A 24,182-nucleotide genomic window follows, 5' to 3' on the forward strand; every position below is an offset into this window, starting at 1 on the left:
ATGCTTGATAGAGAACTTGTAGGTGTTTGTCTCTGTCTGAGGGGTTGGAGCAAATGCGCTTCTATCATAGAGCTTGGCTGTAGATGATGGACCGTGTGGTGTGGTCTGGGTGAAAGCTGGAGGCATGTAGGTAGGAATAGCGGTCAGTAGGTTTCCGGTATAGGGTGGTGTTTATGTGACCATCGCTTATTAGCATAGTAGTGTCCAGGAAGTGGATCTCTTGTGTGGACTGGTCCAGGCTGAGGTTGATAGTGGGATGGAAATTGTTGAAATCATGGTGGAATTCCTCAAGGGCTTCTTTTCCATGGGTCCAGATGATGAAGATGTCATCAATATAGTGCAAGTAGAGTAGGGGTATTAGGGGACGAGAGCTGAGGAAGCGTTGTACTAAGTCAGCCATAAAAATGTTGTCATACTGTGGGGCCATGCAGGTACCCATAGCAGTGCCGCTGATTTGAAGGTATACATTGTCTCCAAATGTGAAATAGTTATGGGTGAGGACAAAGTCACAAAGTTCAGCCACCAGGTTTGCCGTGACATTATCGGGGATAGTGTTCCTGACGGCTTGTAGTCCATCTTTGTGTGGAATGTTGGTGTAGAGGGCTTCTACATCCATAGTGGCCAGGATGGTATTTTCAGGAAGATCACCGATGGATCGTAGTTTCCTCAGGAAGTCAGTGGTGTCTCGAAGATAGCTGGGAGTGCTGGTAGCGTAGGGCCTGAGGAGGGAGTCTACATAGCCAGACAATCCTACTGTCAGGGTGCCAATGCCTGAGATGATGGGGCGCCCAGGATTTCCAGGTTTATGGATCTTGGGTAGTAGATAGAATATCCCACGTCGGGGTTCCAGGGGTGTGTCTGTGCGGATTTGATCTTGTGCTTTTTCAGGGAGTATCTTGAGCAAATTCTGTAGTTTCTTTTGGTAACCCTCAGTGGGATCAGAGGGTAATGGCTTGTAGAAAGTGGTGTTGGAGAGCTGCCGAGTAGCCTCTTGTTCATATTCCGACCTATTCATGATGACAACAGCACCTCCTTTGTCAGCCTTTTTGATTATGATGTCAGAGTTGTTTCTGAGGCTGTGGATGGCATTGTATTCTGCACAGCTGAGGTTGTGGGGCAAGTGATGCTGCTTTTCCATTATTTCAGCCTGTGCACGTCGCTGGAAGCACTCTATGTAGAAGTCCAATCTGTTGTTTCAACCTTCAGGAGGAGTCCACCCAGAATCCTTCTTTTTGTAGTGTTGGTAGGAAGGTCTCTGTGGATTAGTATGTTGTTCAGAGGAGTGTTGGAAATATTCCTTGAGTCGGAGATGTCAGAAATAGGAGGGAAAAGTGAGAGCCAGCCACCCCATCTGCTCAGGCTGCATTTTGAATGTCTCCCCCTTCCATTTCCACCGACCCGTCTCCTGGCTGGGAGCAGTCAGTCTTGGGCATCACTCATTATCTTGGGGTCCTCTGGCGGGCCCAGGGAAAGGGGATTTCTGAGTACTCCCAAATTAGATGGGCAGATTGGAGGTATCAGGGCAGTGAATGTAAATGGAGACTAGATCTTGTACTAGGTTTTAGCCCTGGGGCAATTTCTCTCCCCTCCGGGACCCCGGTCAATATCCTCAAGGCAGGCGCTATAGTGCTGGATGCACCTACCTTTCCCACTGTCCTGCAAAGCACCACCACACTCTCAGCTCCATTCCCTGTGGGCTGCCTCTGGAGCAGGGGCACGGGCAGCACCGCCCCCTTGGGATTGGATCCCGACGGCCCCTGCCCAGTGGAATTTTGAGCCTTTGCTGCAGCAATGGGCATGGTATCTCGCTCTCTTGGTGGCAATCTTGGGGCAGGGCTGGGATGGTGGAGGGTTGTGGGAAGGAGACGGCTGCTAGCTAGCAAGCTCCAGCTCACTTACAGAGCAAGCTTGGAAGCTCTGATCAGAGGGATGCTGACTCCAGTGGAGTGACGCTGATTGTCCCCAGCTGGGGATCTGGCCCCATTGATTCCAATGGAGCTACGGTCCATTGATCAGAGTCTAAAATAGAGAAAGAACAAGTCAAAAGTTACTTAGACAAGTTAGATGCCTTCAAATCACCAGGGCCTGATGAAATGCATCCTAGAATACTCAAGGAGCTGACTGAGGCGATATCTGAGCCATTAGCAATTATCTTTGAAAAGTCATGGAAGATGGGAGACATTCCAGAAGACTGGAAAAGGGCAAATATAATGTCCATCTATAAAATGGGAAATAAGGACAACCTGGGGAATTACAGACCAGTCAGCTTAACTTCTGCAATCGGAAAGATAATGGAGCAAATAATTAAGCAATCAATTTGCAAACACCTAGAAGATAAAAAGGTGATAAATAACAGTTATCATGGATTTGTCAAGAACAAATCATGTCAAACCAACCTGATAGCTTTCTTTGAGAGGGTAACAAGCCTTGTGGATAGGGGGGAAGCGGTAGAAGTGGTATATCTTGACTTTAGTAAGGCTTTTGGTACTGTCTCTCATAACCTTCTCATAAACAAACTAGGGAAATACAACCTAGATGGAGCTACGACAAGGTGGGTGCATAACTGTTTGGAAAATCGTTCCCAGAAAGTAGTTATCCGTGGTTCACAGTCATGCTGGAAAAGCATAATGAGTGGGGTCCCGCAGGGATCAGTTCTGGGTCCGGTTCTGTTCAATATCTTCATAAATGATTTAGATAATGGCATAGAGAGTACACTTATAAAGTTTGCAGACAATACCAAGCTGGGATGGGTTGCAAGTGCTTTGGAGGATAGGATTAAAATTCAAAATGATCTGGACAAACTGGAGAAATGGTCTGAAGTAAATAGAATGAAATTCATTAAGGACAAATGCGAAGTACTCAATTTAGGAAGGAACAATCATTTGCACACATACAAAATGGGAAATGACTGCCTAGGAAGGAGTACTGCAGAAAGGGATCTGGGGGTCATAGTGGATCACAAGCTAAATATAAGTCAACAGTGTAAATGCTGTTGCAAAAAAGGCAAACATCATTATCAGGAGTATTGTAAGCAAGATATGAGAAGTAATTCTTCCGTTCTACTCCGCGCTGATTAGGCCTCAACTGGAGTATTGTGTCCAGTTCTGGGCACCACATTTCAGGAAAGATGTGGACAAATTGGAGAAAGTCCAGAGAACAAAAATGATGAAACATAGGTAAACATGACCTATGAGGGAAGATTGAAAAAATTGGATTTCTTTAGTCTGGAGAAGAGAAGACTGAGAGGGGACATGATAACAGTTTTGAAGTACATAAAAGGTTGTTACAAGGAGGAAGGAGAAAAATTGTTCTTAACCTCTGAGAATAGGACAAGAACCAATGGGCTTAAATTGCAGCGACTGTCAGGGTGGTTAAGCACTGGAATAAATTGCCTAGGGAGGCTGTGGAGTCTCCATCATTGGGGATTTTTAAGAGCAGGTTGGACAAACACCTGTCAGGGATGGTCTAGATCAGTGGTTCCCAAACTTGTTCCGCCACTTGTGCAGGGAAAGCCCCCGGTGGGCCGGGCCCATTTGTTTACCTGCTGCATCCGCAGGGAGCCGTGATCGCTCGAACCTGCGGATGCAGCAGGTAAACAAACCAGCTGGGCCCGCCGGGGGCTTTCCCTGCACAAGTGGCGGAACAAGTTTGGGAACCACTGGTCTAGATCATATTTAGTCCTGCCATGGGTGCAGGGGACTGGATGACCTCTCGAGGTTCCTTCCAGTTCTCTGATTTTATGACCCCAGCTGGGGATCTGGCCCCATGACTCCAATGGAGCTATAGCCCACTGACACCGGCTGTAGCCCCATTGACTTCAGCTACATTGGAATACAAGCCCCACTGCATGGCTGAAGCTGGCCTGGGTCAGCTGAGTCAGGCTCACAGGGCTTGGCTTTGGAGGTTAAACGTTGCTGTGTAGATGTTCAGGCTTGGATTGGCGTCCTGGCTCTGGGATCCTCCCTGCTTGCATGGTCCCAGGGGCCAGGCTCCAGCCCCCGCCTGAACGTCTACACAGCAACTTTTAGCTCCACAGCCTGAGCCCCACAAGTGTGAGTCAGCTGCTCTGGGCCAGCCGTGGGTCTTTTATTCCAGTGTAGATGTCCCTTGGTGGGCCTCACTCCATGGCTGGGCTAGTACAACCCATGACTGGGAATGTTTCAACCCACCCAAAAAGGTGTCGTCGTTGATGTTTTCCATGGGGAATTTTGGAATGAAGCCCTTTTCCTGTTGTGTTGAATGGCGGTTTTCATTTGGGTTTGTAAAATATTTTAGACTTTTGGGGGGGTGGTTCTTCCCAGGTTTCACCACCTCTCTTGCCACTGAATGTAAGAGCCCAAACGACTCACTTAAAACTTTCTTTGATTATCTTTCCACTGTCTTTTTGCAGACAGCATCTAGCATCACAGGGTCTGGTCTGTGTCAGGGGCTCCTAGGCACTGCCATGCTACAAACACAGCCATAAATATAATCACGTAATAGCTGGGCGGCAGGGGTGTTCTTTATCTTTGTCAATTCTGTACCAAACTTCTCCAGCTTTGGAAAAGTGACAGAGCAGCAAAAAGAAGAGAGAAACTGAGTGCAGACCCGCTGCAGTCTGGGTACTGAATCCCGTTACCTGGGCACCTGGCCAGCATTCCCGCTAATTTTTCCCAGCCATGTGTGGAATGAATTTTGTTATGTGCACCAATATGAAGGTGATGTGTGACACATCACCTCCATATTGGTGCAGATAACAAAATTCATGTGGCTGGGGTAGGGCCAAGGGGTTTGGAGTGTGGGAGGGGGCTCAGGGCTGGGACAGAGAGTTGGGTACAAGGGGTGCGGGCTCTGGGGTGGGGTTGGAGATGAGGGGTTTGGAGGGTTCTCTGGGCTGGGATCGAGGGGTATGGAGGGTGGGAGGGGGATCAGGGCTGGGGCAGGGGGTTGTGGCACGGGGAGAGGCTCAGGGGTGCAGGCACTGGGCAGCGCTTACCTCAAGCGGCTCCCGGAAGCAGCAGCATGTTCCTTCTCTGGCTCCTACCCAGAGGCATGGCTAGGCAGCTCTGCATACTGCCCTGTCCGCAGGCACTGCCCCTGAAGCTCCCATTGGTTGTGGTTCCCAGCCAACAGGAGCTGCAGGGGGCAGCACTTGGGGCGGGGGCAGTATTAAGAGTGGAGCCTCCTGACTGCCTCTACACATAGGAGCTGGAGGGGGGCCATGCTGCTGCTTCTGGAAGCTGTGTGGAGCAGCCCCCGACCCTGCTCACTGGCTGGAGTGCGACAAGCCTCAGACCCCGCACCACAGTGGGAGATCGAGGCCCGGATTAAAACAGCTGGTGGACTGGATCCAGCCCTGTGGTAGAGACTTGTCCATGCTTCAGGGACTCATGCACCTCAGCCAGGATTTGCAGTGACACTCACATAGCATTGTCCAAAGAAGTCGGGTTTATTGGTCAGCTGGACACAGCCTAAGAAGTCCTTAGGCTAGCACAGAGAACTGAACATTAAAGCATAGACCTTTCTGGTCAGCCAAGAGCCCAGCCAAGCTGTAGTGAACCCCCATGGTCAAGTTCCATTTGTCTCCCCTCTGACCTCTTTAGTCAGACATCAGGTGAGCAGCCAACTTATACCCACACCTCCCCACTCTTCAGTCCTCTGTTCTCCAGCTGGTGGATGTTGCTCAGCTCCCTGCAGAGACGGAATCCATCTCCCTCTGGGTCCTTGGATGGTAGGTGCCAATGTCCTGGTGATTGGATTTGCCATGGTCTTCCCAGATACTCCACTGGTATGTGGACTGAGGCCCAGACAGCCGGGCGATACCCACACCTATGTCTCTTAGCCTGCCCTGAGAGCAAATAGCCTTTTTCCCCCACTGGGTAACAATGCAACATGGAGGGGAAACTGAAGTACAAAAAGGTGTCATAAAAATATCACAGACGATTTCCACTTTGTCAGAGGGGGATGTTACCTTGTGTGTGTGATGAAATTTGCGTGTGATGAAATTTGCTTTTCTTTTTTGAAGAACAGGTTTATTTCCATTCATATAGTGTGAAAACTGCCTTTCAGCAAGGGATCCTCACTAATAAAACATGGCCAACAGCCCATACTGACACAACATGCGTCTTCCCCCCCCACCCCAATTGTGGTGGCTGGTGTGATGCATTGGCAGGTTTGCATGTGCAGAGATCTGGCTGGGAGAGGCTCAGGAACATAGTCTAAGGGAGGTCCCTACAGACCAGACCCAGAAGAATGGGTAGATCTTCCCCGTAAAGAGGGCAGTGAAGGCATGGAGGGGGGCCATGGTGTCAGAATCATAGAAGCACACAACCCCTCCTTCATAGTCCAGATACACTCTGATCTTGCCAGGGCTCTGCAGCAGGTCCAGTGGGCTCCATTCTGCAGTGACTACCCGGTATTGGCCCCTGGAGAGCTGGATGGCCCACGTGCCTTGCTTGGGGCTGAAATTGAACCATCCCTTCCTGCTGACAGACTCCCTGGTGACACCCAGAGCCCAGCCCCCTGTGCTGGCCACCTCCACATCCCAGTAATGTGTCCCCAACTCATAGCCATCGGAGCCCAGCACACACGAGTAAACGTCGAATCTCCCCAGGCCATTAGGCAGTGATTGTCTTGTACCTATGTTCTTTAGGCTTTTCCTGTCTGCAGACAGCTCCAGACTGGGGTGAGCTGTTCTTGGGTCCAGGGTCACGTCCGCTAGAGACAGACAGATGCGGGACGGGGGGTGGGGACAGTTTCAGGGAAGGCAGTTTGCTCATTTCAAAGACTTAAATTGGTACAGCTGGAGAATGAGACGTTTTAAAGCAAAACTCCAGCAAAAGCTGGGAGTCAGGGAGAAACATCGCCTAGGAGCACGGTGCACCCTGCTTAAACCACGACTCTCCATGCCCCTCCCAGAGCTGGGACAGAACCCAGGAGTCCTGACTCCCAGCCCCCACTTTCCCATATCTATTAGACACCTCCCCCCTCCCATGGCCAATGTTAGAACCCAGGAGTCCTGACTCCCAGCTGCCCACCCATAACCCACTAGACCCCACTCCCCTCCCAGAGTTGGGGATAGAGCCCAGGAGTCCTGACTCCCAGTTGCCCACCCATAACCCACTAGACCCCACTTCCCTCCCAGAGTTGGGGATAGAACCCAGGAGTCCTGACTCCCAGTTGCCCACCCATAACCCACTAGACCCCACTTCCCTCCCAGAGTTGGGGATGGAGCCCAGGAGTCCTGATTCCCAGCCCCCACTTTTTCTTAACTACTAGACTCCTCTCCCCTCCCACAGCCAATCTTAGAACCCAGGAGTCCTGACTCCTAGTTGCCCACCCATATCCTGCTAGACTTAACTCTCCATTTTGGATTTACCGGCTTTGAGAAATGCTTCTTTCCAACCTGAAATGAGAAGAGAACATTAGGCCAGGGCAGAGCTGCCTAGCTAAGTTACATATAGTCTAGAGATCAAATCCACACTCACTTGGTCTACCGTGGCTTCCCTCTGTGGACACAAAGAGACAGCACGTTATCAGGGGCCTGGGTTCCAAACCTGTTCATTTCTCGCTCTGGGCCCAGCATTAAACCCACCCCGCTGGGAGAACCAATGCTCAGAGATACCCGGGGCAGCCAAGGTCTGCCCACCTCCCTTGTCCCATCAGAAGAACCTCCTCGACCCAAACAAAACCTTCAGTTCCGGATTCGAGCCTTTTTGAACTTATTTTTGTATACTTGAAATTCAAGGCAGTTCTGAGAGGAAAAATCCACGCGGATCACATCAGGAAGTATCAGGGGGTAGCTGTGTTAGTCTGTACCTGTGCTGCGCAGCGTCGCTGCCTGTCCTGGTGCAGCCGTGCCGCCAGCCATCGGTGCTCCTGTGCAGCACAGTAAGGGGGCAGGGAGCTGGGGGGTGGGGGGTTGGATAGAGGGCAGGGGAATTCGGGGGTTGGTCAGGGGCTGGGGGTGTGGATGGGGTCAGGGCGGTCAGAAGGCGGGGAACAGGGGTTCCAGGGGGGGCAGTCAGGAAGGAGAGGAGGGGTTGGATGGGGCGGCGGGGGGCAGTCAGAGACAGGGGTTCCGGGGGTGGTCAGGGGACAGGGAGCATGGGGGGTGGATAGGCAGGGGTCCCAGGGGTGGCAGTCAGGAAGGAGGGGGGGTTGCATGGGGCGGTGGGGGACAGTTAGGGGTGGGGGGTCCGGGATCGGTCAGGGAAAAGGGGTGGTTGGATGGGACAGGGGTCCCAGGGGGCAGTCAGGAAGGAGAGGGGGGGTTGAATGGGGCGGGAGGTCCGGGGATGGACAGGGGACAGAGACCGGGGGTGTGTGGATGGGGCAGGGGTCCCCGGGGGCCGTCAGAGAATGGGAGGGTTGGATGGGGCAGAAGTCCCGGGGGGCCGTCAGGGGGCGAGAAGCAGAGGGGGTGGTCAGATAGAGGGTGGGGGCCGGGCCATGCCTGGCTGTTTGGGGAGGCACAGCCTCCCCTAACTGACCCTCCATACAATTTTAGAAACCTGATGCGGCCCTCAGGCCAAAAAGTTTGCCCGCCCCTGCCCTAGGGGACCCACTCACTGCCTCTCTGGGTGTAATACCCCAGCCCCAGATTTTCTAGGGCTTTTGCCTTCCCCGAGCCACTTGCGCCGGTGCCACCAGAAACCTCGCCGGGTGGAGCCTGATTCAAAGGAGTCATTACCCAGTCTGAGCTAACGCGGCCCAACCCCCTGGAATGGCTGACAGTGAAGAAGAAACTTACTTAGCAGTGTGTACATGGCACCTGTAAAACAAACGGAGAAACACATTCACCGACAGGGCACTGGCCACCTGAGGGTGCTGTTAACTCTCAAGACAGCAGGGACCATCTCTTCCGGGGTGTCTGTGCAGCGCCCGACACAAGGGGGCACAGATCTCAGGAGGGGTATCTAGAGGCTACTGTGGTACGCACATAGGTGATGACTGGGGGTGCTCCGGGGCTCAAGCGCCCACGGAAAAAAAATATACCCACAGACCGTGGCCCTGCCCTGAGGCCCCACCCGCACTCCACCCCAAGGCCCTGCCCCCCACTTGGTCTCTTCCCCCGTGGCCCCGCCTGTGCTGCACCTCTTCCTGCCTCCCCACTCGCTCCCCTCCGCACTCTCCCCCCGTCACTTGCCCTCATGGCAGGAGAGCAGACAGGCGTGGGCGGGAGGCATTTGGGGGCGGAGAGGAGTGAGTGGCGGTAGGCAGGCGGGCTGACACTCGGGGGAGGGGCGGAAAGGAGCGAGTGTGGGTGGGAGGCACTTGGGGGTGAAGAGGAGCGAGCAGTGGGTGGGTGGGCAGGGGGACACTTGGGGAGGGGCGGAGAGGAGTGAATGCAGGTGGGAGGCACTCGGGGTGGAGAGGAGCGAGCAGTGGGTGGGTGGATGGCGGGGACGCTCAGGGGAGGGGGGTGGAGAGGAGTGAACGCAGGTGGGAGGCACTCGGGGTGGAGAGGAGTGAGTGGCAGGCAGGAAATACTCAGGGGAGGGGATGGAAAGGAGTGAGCAGGAAGTGCTTAGGGGCAGAGAGGAGTGAGCGGTGGTGGGTGGATGTGGGGGAAACAAAAGGTGCTCGGGGTAGGGGGCGGAGAGGAGCGAGCGGCGGGTGGGCGGACACTTGGGAGGGGCGGAGAGGAGCGAGTGCAGGCAGGAGGCACTTGGGGGTGGAGAGGAGCAAGTGGTGGGCAGGCAGGGGGACACTTGGGGAGGGGCGGAGAGGAGCGAGCAGTGGGTGGGTGGGCAGGGGGACACTTGGGGGAGGGGCGGAGAGGAGTGAGCGTGGGCAGGAGATACTCAGGGCGGAGAGGAGCGAGCAGTGGGTGGGCGGGCAGGGGGACACTTGGGGAGGGGCGGAGAGGAGTGAACGCAGGTGGGAGGCACTCGGGGGTGGAGAGGAGCGAGCAGCGGGTGGGTGGGCAGGGGGACACTTGGGGAGGGGCGGAGAGGAGTGAGCGTGGGCAGGAGGTACTCGGGGCAGAGTGGAGTGAGCAGTGGGTGGGCGGGCAGGGGGACACTTGGGGAGGGGCGGAGAGGAGCGAGCAGTGGGTGGGCGGGCAGGGGGACATTTGGGGGAGGGGCGGAGAGGAGTGAGCGTGGGCAGGAGGTACTCGGGGCGGAGTGGAGTGAGCGTGGGCAGGAGGTACTCGGGGCGGAGAGGAGCGAGCAGTGGGTGGGCGGGCAGGGGGACACTTGGGGAGGGGCGGAGAGGAGCGAGCGCGGGCAGGAGGTACTCGGGGCGGAGAGGAGCGAGCAGTGGGTGGGCGGGCAGGGGGACACTTGGGGAGGGGTGGAGAGGAGCGAGCGCGGGCAGCAGGCACTTGGGGGTGGAGAGGAGCAAGTGGCAGGAGGGCAGGGGGACACTCGGTGGAGGGGGTGGAGAGGAGTGGGTGGGAGGTGCTCAGGGGTGGAGAGGAGCGAGCGGTGGGTGAGTGGACAGAGGGATACTCAGGGGAGGGGGCAGAGAGGAGTGGGCTGGAGACTCTCGGGGGAGGGGGGCGGAGAGGAGTGAGCGCGGGTGGGAGATACTCAGGGATGGAAAGGAGGAGCACCGTGTGGGTGGCAGGGGGGAAGCACTCCGGGGAGGGGGCAGAGAGGAGGCACTTGGAGGCTGAGAGGAGTGAGCGGTGGTGGGTGGATGGGGGGACACGGGGGAGGAGGTGGAGAGGAGCGGGCATAGGCTGGAGGCTCTTGGGGGTGGAGAAGAGAGAGTGGCGGGTGGGCAGGGGGACAGTCGGGGGAGGGGGCGGAGAAGAGTGGGCAGGAGGCACTTGCGGGTGGAGAGGAGTGAGCAGCAGGCTGGCGGATACTCGAGGGAGGGGGTGGAGAGGAGTGGGTGGGAGGTGCTCGGGGGAGGGGCGGAGAGGAGCGAGCGGCAGGTGGGCTGACATTAGGGGGCGGGGCGGAGAGTAGCCAGCGCAAGCGGGAGGCGCTCAGGGGCGGAGAGGAGCGAGCGGTGGGTGGGCGGGCAGGGGGTCACTAGGGGGAGGGGGCGGAGAGGAGTGGGTGGGAAGCGCTTGGGGGAGGGGGCGGAGAGGAGCGAGTAGCAGATGGGTGGACATTCGGGGAAGGGGAAGAGATGAGCGAGCGTGTGTGGGAAGTGCTCAGGGGCGGAGAGGAGCAAGCAGTGGCTGGGTGGCCAGGGGGACACTTGGGGGAGGGGGTGGAGAGGAACAGGCAGGGGGACTTAGGGGATGGTGGAGACGAGTGGGCAGGAGGTGCTCGGGGGAAGGTATGAAGAGGAACGGGGGGGCGGGGGGTCTTGGAGGTGGGACAGAGTGGGGGCGGGTCCTCAGGGCAGAGAGGGGGTGGAGCATCCACCAACAAAAACAAAAGTCAGTGCCTTTGGGTACACACAAGGAAAATACTGATAACGGAAGGGCTGGGAAACGTTATAACATTTGACACCCAAGTGAAGATTAATTTCTTTTCCTCTCTTAACATGAATTACCGGCAATGGGAAAAATATGCCCAGGTAGAAAGAGGGAGGGTCAAATCATGTGAGCATCCAAGGATCTATGTGGTCTACAGCACCAAGGACCTGCAGATCTATTGAAGGATGTCTCGTTTCTTTCTTTCTGGTGGCAAAGGGGTTAAACAGGAGGCTTTACCTTTCTCTTTGTGAATCCTCCATAGGTAGAGGGAAGCCAAGGGGAGGAAGCAAACGCATATCGTCAGGATGAGATAGAGGGGGACCCGCCAAGAGGAAACTCTGGGGAAGAAAGTGTCTGCAGGGGAAGAGAAGAACACAGGTTAACTCTCATGACCCCTTCTGCCCCATGCAGATGTGACACAAAATAATTAACAAACCTAGTAACAGATGGTGGGACCCTTTTAGCTCCTTTGTGATAGACAGAAAAGGCCGGAATCAGTTTTTTTGTTAATATTTATTCCCTGAGATTGTTTGTTAACATTAGAAATATCGGCAAACTGATTGGAAAATGGACTTTCCATTCCACCGGAAATTTCGATATATCAAAATTTGATGGTGTTCCTGGTTGGAATGGACGGTGAAATGTCGGAAAGAAAATTTTAAAAAATCCAGTTCTGAGCCCTCAGAATGTTTCATTTCAATGACGTCAAACCATTTTGGTTTTGGTAATGTCAAAAGGTTACAATACAAACTATTAAATACAAATATATCCTATGGGTTTAATATAAAATATATAAATATACTCTAATCTAGTAGAGTATGAATATGCCAATATAATATCAAAGTCCAAACAAACTGAATCCAAAGGATGACGCTGAAATGAAACATTTTGACATTTTTGGAACAAAATGAGAATGTTGAAATGATTCGATTTGACTAATTCCAGTCAAATATCTGGTTGAAATAGACACATTCCCAGTAAAAGTTTGCTTCCAACAAAAATGCATCTGCCTTGAACATTTTCAAGCCAGCTCTAATCAGGATATTCCACTATTATTATTTATTATTCATATGACCTCGGGTCCCTAGCCATGGACCAGGAACCTCCTGTGCTAGGGGCTGGACAAACTCGGGAACCAAAAGACGGTCTCTACCCCAACAGCTGACAATCTAAGAATAAGACAGGACAAAACAGATGGATAAGACAGATGTGGAATACAATGGAACAATGAGACAACAGTGGTCAGCATGATAGATGAGGGTCCCAGGGCTCCAGCAGCCTAACTGAGCTCAGGGTCCTGTTGTGCTGGGCGCTGCCCAGACACACAGTGACCAAGATCAGGGCCCTGTCACGCCAAGCACTGCCCAGACACACAGCGACCAAGATCGGGGCCCCGTCATGCCAGATGCTGCCCAGACACACAGCGACCGAGATCAAGGCCCTGTTGTGCCAGGCGCTGCACTGATACGCAGTAAGAGATTGCCCCTGCCATAAAGTTCTCACTATCTATAAATGCCATTCTCCACCAGTGGAGATCTGGCTCCAGCTCTGTGTTTCCTTGTTCCATCAGCAGCTCACCGGAAATGAAAATGGCCGATACTTTCTCTGGGCCGGGCAAGCCAGGGCTGAGGGCGCAGGTCAGTGCTGGATCCGAGCTCTTGGTCATCACCATGGTGCTGGAGACGTTGAATAAGCCATTGTCACTTCGCAGTTTCTGTTCGGACTCGGGACTCAGGATTTTTTTATGGCTGTTTCTCCAGAGCACATTGGGCTCCGGGTACCACCCTGCAGAGAGACATGTGACCGAGACCCCCTTGTCCTTGTACACACTGACGTGGAGGAGAGGATCCGAGCCAGAGTCTGGGGGAAACAAATCAACAGGAATTCTCCCTTGATTTCATTCTCTCCTCATTCCTTCTGGTCACACCAGGGCCTGGTTCCCCTCTCGCTCACCCCTGTGTAAGTTAGTTTACCCAAGAGAAGACTTAGAGTCACAGAAATGTAGGGCTGGATAGTATCTTGAGAGGTCATCATGTCCAGCCCCCTGCGCTGAGACAGAACCAAGCAAACCTTGACCATCCCTGACAGGTGTTTGTCCAACTGTTCTTACAACTCTCCAGTGATGGGGTTTCCGCAGCCTCCCTTGGAGCCTGGTTCAGAGCTTAACTCCCCTTAGAGTTACAAAGTTTTCCCTAATATCTCACCTTAATCTCCCTTGCTACAGATTAAGCCCATTACTTCTTGTCCTACCTTCAGTGGCCATGGCTAACACTTGATCCCTGTCCTCTTTGTAACAGCCCTTCACGTATCTGAAGGCTGTTATCAGGTCCCCCTCGGTCTTCTCTTCTGAAGATCAGACATGCCCTGTTCTTTCAACCTTTCCTCCTAGGGCTGGATTTCTAAATCTTTGATTGTTTTGTTGCTCTCCTCTGGTCTCTCCCCAGCTTGTCCACGGTTTTGCGGCGCCCTGAACTGGACACAGGCCTCCAGCTGATACCTCACCAGCGCCACAGAGAACGGGACTGTTACCTCCCGTGGCTTACAACACTTCTCTTGCTGGGCTCTACCCAAGGAAGAGTTTCTCAGGGTAGAAGGCTCCTCAGACACAAGGAGAGGGTGAGCCGATGACTGGGCACTGGAGCTGAGACATCCACACTGGAAATAGGGGGCACATATCTGCCATTGCAGCGCGTCCTCTATGGAAGGAGGCTCTGCTGGGCTGTGGTGGAGCCCACATACCTCGGGGTCCTTACATGCAGCCTGGATGTCTCTGCCCCACAGACTCTGCTCTGGGCTGGACGGAGGAGTCACTGGGGGAAGTTTTCTGGCCTGTGACTGCAGCAGGCTGCGTGGGAAGGTCCCCACCGCCAGCCACCCCTCCCTATCACAGAGCTGCGCAGGCTGAATCCGGCTCTCCCCACCCCAGGATCACTCACTCATCAGGCGGAGCTCCAACGCAGCAACGCTGAAGTAGGTGTCAGACTGGAAGTCACAGAGGTAGTGTCCTTCGTCCCGCAGGGTGAGGTTCCAGATCCGCAGGGCCAGGCTACCACTCTGGATCCCATCCCGCAGGAGCTCTGCCCTGCCCCGGTACCTCTCACCCTGCACCTCGCTCCCGTCCGGCAGGTACACGTGGACATCCTGGCCTAGCTGGGGCCGGCTCCATTTCACCTGCATGGCCTGGGCACTGAGTGCGGGGGAGAGGTGGCAGGGCAGCAGCACGGTGCCCCCCAGTGGAGCAGAGAGGGGACCGGCGGGAACCAGAACCTGGAAACTCACTGGGGAAAGGGGCAGAGAGACAAGCCTGGGGTCAGAGGGGACTGGCGGGAAGTGGTTTTGCCTCTCACACAACTCAGACCCCAGACCTGCCACCCCAGCGGATCCTGGAGAGAGGGGCTCAGGGAGAGCTGTGAGCAAGAGGGGGAGGGGTAGAGTGGGGGGAAGGAGGCAGGGAGGGAGGGATGGTGTGTATGTGGAGGCCAAGGTGAAGGGGTGTGTGTATGGGAAATGAAGGAGTGGATGGATGGAGGGGTGTGTATGGGGATGGATGTGGGGGGATTGATGGGGGGATGGATGCGGGTGGATGGATAGAGGGGTGTGTATGGGGATGGATGGAGGCTTGTGTGTATGGGGATGGATGTTGGGAGATGGATGGAGGGGTGTATGGGGATGGATGTGGGGAGATGGATGGGTGGATGGATGGATAGATGGATGGATGTGGGTAGATAGAGGGGTATATATGGGAATGGATGTGGGGTGTGTCTATGGGGATGGATGTGGGGGATGGATGGTGGGGTGTGTATGGGGATGGATGTGGGGGGATGGATGGAGAGGTATGTATGGAGATGGATGTGGGTGGATGGATGGAGAGATGGATGGATGTGGGTGGATAGAGGAGTGTATATGGGGATGAATGTGGGGGATGGATAGAGGGGTGTGTATGGGGATGGATGTGGGGGGGATGGGAGGAGGGATGGACAGAGACTCCATTTGTCACATGTTACTGTGCATATGAGTGAGCACTAGATCCTGCGCTCTTACCCCCGAGCCTGGTGCATTACCAGGGCAGTCACCCCAGACTGTCCCCGCCATACGTGAGAGCCAGCTGGGGCCCTGTGACCACCCAGCACTGTTAAGGACAAAGCCTCCTTACCGGTCGCTGCAGCCTGAACGTGCAGGAGGAGGATGGCTGAGAGCAGGGCAGCACTGCAGTGTGGGCGACGGGCTCCCAGCATCTGGCAGGGCGGCTCTTCCTGGCCTCAGGGCTGGACAGAAGCCAATGAACTAAAGGGAAACCAAGGAGACAAGGGATGAGAAGGGGAATAGCTGCTCACCCAAAGACCTCCTTCTTGTGCCAGTGGGAACCAGGAGGGCAGTTCATCCCACAAGGGAAAGCTGCTGCACGGGGATCCCACACAAGCACTGGGCATGTGTCCCTTTGGGCTCCGCTTCATGGAATAGGATAATAGCCTGCTATTGCCACCACCTGGAGGAGCTACTCCTTCAGCTCCAGCAAATGAGGCTCCTGCTACGAGCAATGAAGGCCGGGGGGGTCAAACCCCACAGTCCACTTACATGCTGGGGGATGCTGGACAGCCGTGCTGGGCAGGCAGCATGTCTGGGACTACGGGCTGCATGTTTCAAAGAAGCAGAAAGGAATCAGGGGCCTGAGCGGAAAAGTGGGTGGGAAGTTTGTGGGGAGGGACGCCTTTTCCATAGAAAAAAGCAGTTTAATCATAACTGAAATATTTTGCAGGAACGTTGGTTTAACGGTGAAATCCTAGCGGATCTTAAACATAAAAAAGAAGCTTACAAGAAGTGGAAGGTTGGACATATGACCAGGGAAGAGTATAAAGATATTGCTCGGGCATGTAGGAATGAAATCAGGAGGGCCAAATCGCACCTGGAGCTGCAGCTAGCTAGAGATGTCAAGAGTAACAAGAAGGGTTTCTTCAGGTATGTTGGCAACAAGAAGAAAGCCAAGGAAAGTGTGGGCCCCTTAATGAATGAGGGAGGCAACCTAGTGACGGAGGATGTGGAAAAAGCTAATGTACTCAATGCTTTTTTTGCCTCTGTCTTCACGAACAAGGTCAGCTCCCAGACTACTGCACTAGGCAGCACAGCATGGGGGAATAGATGGCCAGCCCTCTGTGGAGAAAGAGGTGGTTAGGGACTATTTAGAAAAGCTGGACGTGCACAAGTCCATGGGCTGGACGAGTTGCATCTGAGAGTGCTAAAGGAATTGGCGGCTGTGATTGCAGAGCCATTGGCCATTATCTTTGAAAACTCGTGGTGAACGGGGGAAGTCCCGAATGACTGGAAAAAGGCTAATGTAGTGCCAATCTTTAAAAAAGGGAAGAAGGAGGATCCTGGGAACTACAGGCCAGTCAGCCTCACCTCAGTCCCCGGAAAAATCATGGAGCAGGTCCTCAAAGAATCAATCCTGAAGCACTTACATGAGAGGAAAGTGATCAGGAACAGTCAGCATGGATTCACCAAGGGAAGGTCATGCCTGACTAATCTAATCACCTTCTATGATGAGATTACTGGTTCTGTGGATGAAGGGAAAGCAGTGGATGTACTGTTTCTTGACTTTAGCAAAGCTTTTGACACGGTCTCCCACAGTATTCTTGTCAGCATGTTAAAGAAGTATGGGCTGGATAAATGCACTATAAGGTGGGTAGAAAGTTGGCTAGATTGTCGGGCTCAATGGGTAGTGATCAATGGCTCCATGTCTAGTTGGCAGCCGGTATCAAGTGGAGTGCCCCAGGGGTCGGTCCTGGGGCCGGTTTTGTTCAATATCTTCATAAATGATCTGGAGGATGGTGTGGATTGCACTCTCAGCAAATTTGCGGATGATACTAAACTGGGAGGAGTGGTAGATACGCTGGAGGGCAGGGATAGGATACACAGGGACCTAGACAAATTGGAGGATTGGGCCAAAAGAAATCTGATGAGGTTCAATAAGGATAAGTGCAGGGTCCTGCACTTAGGACGGAAGAACCCAATGCACAGCTACAGACTAGGGACCGAATGGCTAGGCAGCAGTTCTGCGGAAAAGGACCTAGGGGTGACAGTGGATGAGAAGCTGGATATGAGTCAGCAGTGTGCCCTTGTTGCCAAGAAGGCCAATGGCATTTTGGGATGTATAAGTAGGGGCATAGCGAGCAGATCGAGGGACGTGATCGTCCCCCTCTATTCGACATTGGTGAGGCCTCATCTGGAGTACTGTGTCCAGTTTTGGGCCCCACACTACAAGAAGGATGTGGATAAATTGGAGAGAGTCCAGCGAAGGGCAACAAAAATGATTAGGGGTCTGGAACACATGACTTATGAGGAGAGGCTGAGGGAACTGGGATTGTTTAGTCTGCAGAAGAGAAGAATGAGGGGGGATTTGATAGCTGCTTTCAACTACCTGAGAGGTGGTTCCAGAGAGGATGGTTCTAGACTATTCTCAGTGGTAGAAGAGGACAGGACAAGGAGTAATGGTCTCAAGTTGCAGTGGGGGAGGTTTAGGTTGGATATTAGGAAAAACTTTTTCACTAGGAGGGTGGTGAAACACTGGAATGCGTTACCTAGGGAGGTGGTAGAATCTCCTTCCTTAGAAGTTTTTAAGGTCAGGCTTGACAAAGCCCTGGCTGGGATGATTTAATTGGGGATTGGTCCTGCTTTGAGCATGGGGTTGGACTAGATGACCTCCTGAGGTCCCTTCCAACCCTGATATTCTATGATTCTATGATTCTACGTCAACATGTCAAATACTGCCTTGGAAATGTTTTGTTTCAATTAATTTCACTATGACTTTTATCACATTAAAGTCTGAAATCAAATATATATTATTTAATATTCCATATAATGCACAGTATTTAATAATGTATATCATATACAGATTAATAAATGTAATATATTATAAAATAATACTTATATAGGCTTGGGACAATTCAATTTTTGCTTTTATAATTTCGATGGATGAAATCAAAGTTCCTTTTAAGCATTTTTTTTCAGTTTTTATCGATTTAACTTTTCACAGTTGTGCCAAATCATGGGTTTAAACATTTTTCCCCATTTTTATTTATTTTAATTTTCACAGCAATGGGAAATTATTGGGGACGGGGTCAGATAATTATTTAACGACAGTAGGCACTGAGATATAGCAAGTGAACACTTTATAACTGGTAAAACACAAACTGTTCACATCACTTGGCAAAACATACAAAGTAAGCATGTTTAAATAACTCTAATAAGTTCTCAAGCAGCAGTATTCTTATTTTGCCTATCTGCAAATTTCCAGTATCATCGAGGGAAATATTTTTTCATAAGTGTGTGTGTGTTTAGTGAATCGACGTTTACTGACATTTACAGTTACAAATCAAATCCTTCTGAGCCTACTTAGCATTTATTATAATAATCAATGTAATATGCACTATATATTAGTCAATATAATATAATCTAGACCATAGTATACATATCATAATAAATCTAACAATATTTATAATAGTCAATTTAATATACAATAGGACACTCTAAATGAAACAAATTGAAACAATAAGGTTGAAATGAACCAGTTTACATCCCAAATGCAGGCATTTGTATAGAAAAGAAATGATGAACGAAACAAAATATTTCAACAGTCCCACATCGAGATTTTGCAGAATTTTCATTTCATGGGGATTTTGGGGCAGGGGAGAAATGGGGGGTGTCACACCAGTTTAGATCAGAAACATTATTCAGCCTGTCAGAATTCCCCATGGAAAGGAAATTCTGGCTCCCGAACCAGCCCCACCGCATGGCCTGTCAGCGTGCCCAGATTTCAGGAAGGGCTAAGCCAGGCCTGATGCTGGACGGCCTTTTGTGCTGGAGTGGCTGCAGAGTTTTGAAGGCACACGGGGCCCAGGAGCCATGGATAGAACAAATCTGCTGTGTGGGGCTGTGTTTGGGGCCATGATTCTCAACCCTTGTGTGGGCAGAGCGTGGTATCGTGAAGGCTGAGTATCTGTGGGATGAACAGACAGACACAGAGGTGAATATAGGGTTGCACAGACAGGCAGAGGGTGCATGGGATGCACAGAGAGGTAGAGGGGTGTATGGGATGCATAGACAGACAGAGAGAGGTTGTATGGGATGAACAGACAGACAGATTGGTGAGTGGGATGCACAGACAGAGAGGTGTATGGGATACGCAGATGGACAGAGGTTGTACGGGATGCAAGTTAGACAGAGGGTGTTTGGGATGCACAGACAGACAGAGGGGTGTTTGGGATGTGCAGACAGGCAGAGGGTGTTTGGGATGTGCAGACAGGCAGAGGGTGTTTGGGATGCGCAGACAGGCAGAGGGGTGTTTGGGATGCGCAGACAGGCAGAGGGTGTTTGGGATGCGCAGACAGGCAGAGGGGTGTTTGGGATGCGCAGACAGGCAGAGGGGTGTTTGGGATGCACGGACAGGCAGATGGGTGTTTGGGATGCACGGACAGGCAGAGGGGTGTTTGGGATGCACAAATAGACAAAGGGTGTATGGGAAGCACAGAAGGGGTGTTTCAGATGCACAGACAAACACGGGGGTATATGGGATGAACAGAAAGACAGAGGGGTGCATGGGCTGTAAAGACACACACAGGCTGTATGGGATGCACAGGCAGGAAGAGCGTGTATGGGATGCACAGACAAACAGAGGGATGTGCAGACAGACAGAAGGGTATATGTGATGCACAGACAGCGGGGAGTATGGGATGCACGGACAGACATAGGGGTGTAGATGGTGCACAGACAGAGGGGTGTATTCAATGCACAGACAGGGACAGGGTGTATTGGATGTAAAGACGGACAAACTGGTGTATGGGATGCACAGACAGAGGAATGTTTGGGATGCACAGACAGGGGTGTGTGTGGGATGAACAGACGGACAGAGGGTGTTTGGGATGTACAGACAGAAAGACGGTGTATGGGATGCACAGACAGGCAGAGGGGTGTATGGGATGCAGAGACAGGAAGAGGGTGTATAGGATGTACAGACGGACAAATGGGTGTAAGGGATGCACAGACAGAGGGCATATGGGATACACAGAGAGGCAGAAGGTGTATGAGATATAAAGACAGAGAGAGGATGTCTGGGATGCACAGACAGACAGAGAGTTGTATGGGATGCACAGACAGACATAGAGTGTATAGGATGCACAGACAGATAGAGGGTGTATGGGATGCACAGACGGGGGTGTATTCAGTGCAGAGACAGGGAAAGAGTGTATGGGATATACATGCAGACAGAGGGGTGTATGGGATGCACAGAGAGAGGTCATATGGGATGCACAGAGAGAGGGCGTATGGGATGCACAGACGGATACAGGGTTGGATAGGATATACATACAGACAGAGGATGTTTGGTATGCACAGACAGAGGGTTGTATGGAATGCACAGAGAGAGGGGTGTATTCGATGCACAGACAGGAACTAGGTGCACGGGATGTACAGACCGACAGAGGGTATCTGGGATGCACAGACAGATAGAGGGTGTATGGGATGCACAGACAGAGGGGTGTATTCAATTAACAGACAGGGACAGGGTGTATGGGGTGTAAAGATGGACAGGGGGGTGTTTGGGATGCACAGACAGAGGGGAGTTTCAGATGCACAGACAGAGGGGTGTTTGGGATGCACAGACAGAAAGAGGGTTGTATGGGATGCATAGGCAGAGGGGAGTATGGGATGCACAGATGGAGGGGAATATGGGATGTACAGACAGACAGAGGGGTGTATGGGATGCACAGAGAGGCAGAGGGTGTATGGGATGCACAGACGGGGGGTGTATTCGATACAGAGACAGGGACAGGGTGTATGGGACGTGCAGATGGACAGAGGGGTATCTGGGATGCACAGTCATACAGAGGGTTGTATGGGATATACATGCAGACAGAGGGGTGTATGGAATGCACAGATGGATAGAGGGTTGGATAGGATATACATACAGACAGAGAATGTTTGGTATGCACAGACAGAGGGTTGTATGGAATGCACAGAGAGAGGGGTGTATTCGATGCACAGACAGGGACTCGGTGCATGGGATGCACAGACTGACAGAGGGTGTCTGGGATGCACAGACAGACAGAGGGGTGTATGGGATGAACAGATGGACAGAGGGGTGTATTCAATTAACAAACAGGGACAGGGTGTATGGGATGTAAAGATGGACAGGGGGGTGTTTGGGATGCAGAGAGAGAGGGGTGTTTCAAATGCACAGATAGAGGGGTGTTTGGGATTCACATACAGAAAGATGGTTGTATGGGATGCATAGGCAGAGGGGAGTATAGGATGCACAGACAGGGTGTATGGGATTCACAGACAGACAGACGGGTGTATGGGATGCACAGACAGTATCAGGAGTGATCCAGGAGTCCCTCTCGGCACCTGCAGCCCCTGGCAGTGCAGTGGAGCTGATCCCCTAGTGCGTGAGAGGGTGCGCCCAGTCCCCCACTGCCACTCTTGGCCAGGCCTAGCTCTGGGGCGATTATTGTCTGCAGCCACTCCGAGGGCCCAGGACTCCCAGTTCAGCCAGTTGTCTTCCATCCCTGTGAACCGGGTGGAGGATTTCCCATCATATGCACCTGCTGAGCCTGTCCTGAAAGTGGGCTCCAGCCTCAGCAAATGCCCTCAGGGGTGGAACGCAACTGGGCCGTGGCAGTCCTGCCCTCCTCTCTCGCTCCCCCCAGTTTAAATGAGGAGTAACCCACTGGAGTCCTTGGGGCTGGTTCTCCCGCACTCACCTGGTGTAAATCAGGAGTAACCCCACTGGAGTCCCTGGGGCTGGTTCTCCCGCACTCACCTCGCACAGATCAGGAGCAACCCCACTGCAGTTCCTGGGGCGGTTCCCCTCTGGTTACAAATGTAACTTTCGCTTTCGCTTTCCTTAGCCTCTGCTGCCCCCCAGTGGCTATTTCCCCGCATTTTGAGTCTCTGCCACAGACTGCCTGGATCACCTTGGGCAAGGTCCCTGAATGCTCTGTGCGGACAGTGCACGCTCCCTGCCCCACAGGGGGTGTGGTGAGTGAACACACCTTTTGGTAAGAGGTGTTCAGATACTACAGTGAAAAAAGCAAAGACACAATGACCTGCGTTAGTGTGGATCCCAGCATTCAAAACATGTGGGAAGAACAACCATCTTGGGCCAGTAACATCATACAATATGTCTTGGCCCTATGGGAGAAGCTTGACACCCTGGGCTCATTTGCCAGGGAGAACCTTCTACAGACCCAGAGCACCCAGGACTCAGCCTATAATTAAGGGTATGATTTTGTCACAGAGATCACGGGCTTCTGTGACTTTAATGGACCTCAATGACTTCTTTGGCTTCAGCCCCCTGCTTGGCCCCGCTGCAGGAGTAGTAGTGGGGTTGGAGTAGTGGCTGGTGGTCAGCCACCAGGGCTGGGGCAGAGGCCGGGGCAGAGGCTGGGGCTGAAGCAGTGGCCAGCAGTCTGTCACTGGGGCTGGAGCAGCGGCTAGAGCTAGGACTAGAGCAGTAGCTGGGGATGAGTATAGGGATGGAGGAGCTGAAGGAACTAGGCCGGAGCAGCAGCTGGGGCTAGGTCAGCCCCCCAGGGCTCGGTGGGCCCAGGCTGGAGCAGTCCCCATGTTTGTCCGTGATAAAACCTTAACCTTACCTATCATTAAAGGGTTGGCCTCCAGGAGTTCCAACCCAGCAATCATGTTCTCTTGTTATTACCCAGCTCCAAATCAAAACTCCCAGCCCGCTGGGAAGGGCCCCATGAGGTGGTGTGCTGAGTGAAGCAGGTGAGTTATGAAATCTGACAACCAGACAAGTGACAGGCACACGTGAATCTTTTAAAACCATGGAAAGCCCAAGGAAGTCTACTAATTGCCCCCTACGCACCTGAACCCCAATTAGGCCTGCAGGTTGTCGAAGACTCGGAGCCAGGGATGGTCAAGACTGGAAACACCCTCACCCCAAACCAGAGAACCCAGGCTCGACAGGTGATCACCACCTTCTCTTCCATGTTTTCTACCTACTTTGGATGGACCCATTTAATATCCCATAACAGTCAGATGGAACCAGGGCTTAAAGTCAGAGAAAACCCTCGACAATTTTCCTTGAAGTTGAGGGAAACCATGAAGTGAGAACTCCAATCAGTGCTAGAACTGGGAGTAATCAAAGAATCATGCAGCAACTGGAAAGGCCCTGTAATGTTGCTCCTCAAGCCTGGTGGGACCACCTGGTCATGTATCAATTTCCAGAAGCTCAATGCAGTCTCAAAATTTGATGCGTACCTGATGCCTTATGTTGATGAACTTCTTGACCAGCAAGGGGAAGCAGAGTACATCACTACTCTGGATCTGACAAAGGGGTGATGGCAGATCCCCCTCACAGAATCCAGGGAAAAGACAGCTTTTTCCGTCCCCTTTCAGTTCTGGACAATGCACTTTGGGTTGCATGGGGCTCTGGAAACATTCCAGCGGCTAGCAGACCGGATCCTCCAATCCCATAGCCAATATGCTGCCATATACCTAGACGATGTTGCAGGTATCTACAGTCGAAACTGGCAGGACCACCTAGAGCATGTGATGGCCATGTTACAATCCCTCCAGGAGGCTGGCCTGACAGCAAATCCTGCTGAATGTCACTTGGGCAAGGATGAAACAACCTGCCTCGGGTACACTTTAGGAAAAGGTACGGTGCAACCCTTGGTCAATAAGGTTCAGGCCCTCCAGACGTGCCATGCCCCTTCCTTGAGGAAACAGGTACACCAGTTTTTAGGACTAGCTTGGTTTCTACTGCTGATTTATTCTGGTTTTCTCAACCGTTGTGGCCCCTCTC

The 24,182-nt window shown here is 52.6% G+C and overlaps 1 protein-coding gene across 3 annotated transcripts; it reads right to left on the reverse strand.

Annotated features, from left to right (window-relative positions):
- Positions 1 to 675: 675 nt before the first annotated feature.
- On the reverse strand, positions 676 to 22,247 carry LOC140897667 (butyrophilin subfamily 1 member A1). Of its 3 annotated transcripts, XM_073310571.2 has the most exons (10): positions 22,117 to 22,240; positions 15,516 to 15,646; positions 14,299 to 14,640; positions 12,941 to 13,222; positions 11,600 to 11,716; positions 8,732 to 8,752; positions 7,467 to 7,487; positions 7,358 to 7,384; positions 6,619 to 6,696; positions 676 to 2,019 (listed from the first exon to the last, which is right to left on the reverse strand). In XM_073310571.2, the coding sequence occupies exons 2-10, from the start codon at positions 15,595 to 15,597 to the stop codon at positions 1,922 to 1,924; spliced, it is 1,068 nt and encodes a 355-aa protein (XP_073166672.1). In that variant the 5' UTR covers positions 15,598 to 15,646; positions 22,117 to 22,240; the 3' UTR covers positions 676 to 1,921. The 3 variants fall into 3 exon arrangements, with proteins under 3 accessions (XP_073166672.1, XP_073166671.1, XP_073166669.1); XM_073310570.1 differs by lacking the exon at positions 676 to 2,019 and having other exon boundaries at positions 5,408 to 6,696; positions 22,176 to 22,247; XM_073310568.1 differs by lacking the exon at positions 676 to 2,019 and having other exon boundaries at positions 5,408 to 6,696.
- Positions 22,248 to 24,182: the final 1,935 nt, after the last annotated feature.

This window comes from Lepidochelys kempii, chromosome 14, assembly GCF_965140285.1.
Source record: "Lepidochelys kempii isolate rLepKem1 chromosome 14, rLepKem1.hap1, whole genome shotgun sequence".
Taxonomy (NCBI): domain Eukaryota; kingdom Metazoa; phylum Chordata; order Testudines; family Cheloniidae; genus Lepidochelys; species Lepidochelys kempii.

Bases quoted from the DNA above. Each gene is read 5' to 3' on its own strand.
- LOC140897667 (XM_073310570.1), bottom strand. From the start codon at position 15,597: ATGCTGGGAGCCCGTCGCCCACACTGCAGTGCTGCCCTGCTCTCAGCC. The intron at 8,753-11,599 runs GTAAAGCCTCCT...TTTGTTTTACAG, and splicing joins GAGGATTCACAAAGAGAAAG to GTGCCATGTACACACTGCTA. The intron at 7,385-7,466 runs GTGAGTGTGGAT...TTCTCATTTCAG, and splicing joins GGGAAGCCACGGTAGACCAA to GTTGGAAAGAAGCATTTCTC.